At 33.1% G+C, this 2432-nt stretch overlaps 1 protein-coding gene across 1 annotated transcript; it reads right to left on the bottom strand.

Annotated features, from left to right (window-relative positions):
• Window positions 1–971: 971 nt before the first annotated feature.
• On the bottom strand, window positions 972–1564 carry LOC102605793 (uncharacterized). Its single transcript, XM_006337952.1, has 2 exons — window positions 1346–1564; window positions 972–1236 (listed from the first exon to the last, which is right to left on the bottom strand). Exons 1-2 carry the CDS (start codon window positions 1562–1564, stop codon window positions 973–975), a joined length of 483 nt encoding a protein of 160 aa, XP_006338014.1. The 3' UTR covers window position 972.
• Between the last annotated feature and the right edge of the window lie 868 nt (window positions 1565–2432).

Below are 2432 nucleotides of genomic sequence, written 5' to 3'. Positions count from 1 at the left end.
ACCATTATAGAATAAAATGCTCCAAGTTATGAAATTTAAGAAAATAATGTATTATTTAAAAACTAGGTAAATTAATTGTGCTTCGCTCGGTAATGAATTATCTCTATTAGCTTACATCGTATTGTATTTGTTGTATAGTTGTCAAAGTTAATGTAAATACAAAAGTTCATCTCTTTGAGTTTTTTAAACAGTGTATGACCATTTGAATTGTCTCATCTCAAGTCAATCGAAATCATTGATGGTACTAATTTGCATTGACAAAAGACATTTTCACTTGTTTTGGTTTTGATCACTACATTCAAAACATGTGAAGCTTAGCGAATTTTAATCTAATGTGTAAAACAACATATTTATTCATGTTGGGCCTGATTAATTTGGATTCATGATAATTAACATTTCTAAATTAGTATTATCTTCATTATGTTTCTGACCTTCATTTGACAAAATATGGAATAGTATCAGACTCCCGTCATTATTTCTTTGTGGGATAATTTTTAGATATACACTTAAGCTTGACTTCAACTTTTACATTAAAAAATACTCCAATTTTAAGTATTTATCTCCTCCATGTCACTTACACACTCCTACTTATAAAATGGCAGTCTTCCAATATTATTTTTTTCTTCAATAAGTAGCAAATGAATCTTTAAAGAATATGGTAAAGCACTGGCTATTTCAATTCTTTTCAAATATAACCGAATAATATCAAAAAACTTTATTTGTAAATATTTTCTATCATCACTTACTTTTTTTTCTTCAGTTTCACAAGATAGATATACATATATATACATAATTATTTTTCTAAGTTAATGAGTGCATGTGCACCCCACATAAACATTATGTAAGTATAATATAACATGACATGAATCATACAATTTACACCTCCATTAGATCAAATGATTGCGGAAACTCGTATTTTAAAAGAAACTAAACTAATAAAAACAACAACAGTGTTGCAGTTTCTGGCCGCGTCTAGAGACCTTTAAAGCTGTCTGTTTCAAGTCTCGAAGTGCCTAAGCTCGAAGACTCTCCCATTTCATTGGGAGAGGATGCTGCACGTCGCTCCTGCTTCAATGAAGTTGGTAATCCTGAGACCTCTTTCATCAAATGTAGCCTCAGATTACAAGGCCGAACTTGATTACCAATGCAGGCCATAACAAAGTTTGAATATTGAAACAAGACATCTGCAGCAACTTGCTTCTTTTCTTCGACCTCATAATCATCTTTTCTGTAGAACTAATTGCTGGAATAACCTGAATATCTTCTTTTCTGTAGAACTAATTACTATATTAGCTAAGTAATCTGGCATTTTGTTGCCTTCTCTTTATATGTGTTGTGTCTTTACTTCAAGCTTTGTCATTTCATGTTTAAGCTCATCAAACTCCTCTGCTATTACCCACAGCACTTTCCAATCTTCATTAATAACGAATCTGATTCCAGGATTATTTTCCTCATTTTCTTGTTCACACAGTATTGAATTGCCTCTAGAATAGCTCTCAGTTATGCTTCTACATTGGTAGTGATACCAATGTTCTCCGCTGCAAATTTCCTTTGCTTGCCCCATCCGTGTTGCATTTGATCACGTCTTCTGTTGTTCATCTCGTATTCCTAAGATAGTTAGAACAAAACTTTGAAGTACTTGGTAAGAAACAACAAAGTTTAAAGAGTATTTTCAAACTAGAAAATTAAAACTAGTAGAGAAAATAGAATCAGAAACATATTAGAAACAATATAAAAATATTTTTCTCAAAGAAAGAAAATCGAGCCCACTGAATGCATAGTGTCCCCTTAAGGAAATTATTCCCCTCAAGTACCCGAGGTTAATGAAATATATCCTCCCAGGATAGAACGATCTTACTCACCGTGTATCGGTACCTAAAACCACGGTGTTAGCGAACCACTCAACGACAGTAAAGTACACTTAGAATACTAGATTTTGTAGTAGTAGCAGAAGTCCAGAAAAATTCGTTCAACTAAAATGAGAGGAAATCCCTCAATTTATAGAAAAAAAAGGATAGTGTGAAAAGGTTCTTGTTGTGCCTTACTGCAAAGGTCACAAACCTTTGGAAAAGTCACAATCTTTCGGAAAGGTCACAACCTTTCATAAAAGTCGCAACTTTTCATAAAAGTCACAACTTTTCATAAAAGTTACAACTCTCCATAAAAGTCGCAACTCTTCATTTTCCATTCACACCTTTTAAAACCCAACAATCCCCAACATGAATGAGGAATGACTCCAAGACAAAGAAACGGACAAGTATTTGTACTTTACAAGCAAAAATTAATTGCATCTGGATAAGTAGGTTTGCCCTTGGACTTTCCGTGGTGAAAATATGTCAGATATACTCAGTCAATCGGTAGATGCAATATCTTTGAACCGTTGAGCTTTGGTGTATACCTAGACAACCATATGTCACACAATTAACCATTTA

Source organism: Solanum tuberosum, unplaced genomic scaffold (assembly GCF_000226075.1).
Source record: "Solanum tuberosum cultivar DM 1-3 516 R44 unplaced genomic scaffold, SolTub_3.0 scf00001, whole genome shotgun sequence".
Taxonomy (NCBI): Eukaryota; Viridiplantae; Streptophyta; class Magnoliopsida; order Solanales; family Solanaceae; genus Solanum; species Solanum tuberosum.
Note: the sequence above shows the minus strand (reverse complement) of the source record. Positions and strands in the feature narration are given on the sequence as shown.

What these genes read in the sequence shown, in the direction of transcription:
- LOC102605793 (XM_006337952.1), bottom strand. Translation starts at nt 1,564, where the DNA reads ATGGGGCAAGCAAAGGAAATTTGCAGCGGAGAACATTGGTATCACTAC. An exon ending in ATGAAATGACAAAGCTTGAA is followed by an intron (nt 1,237 to 1,345) that starts GTAAAGACACAA and finishes TCCAGCAATTAG; the next exon opens with TTCTACAGAAAAGATGATTA.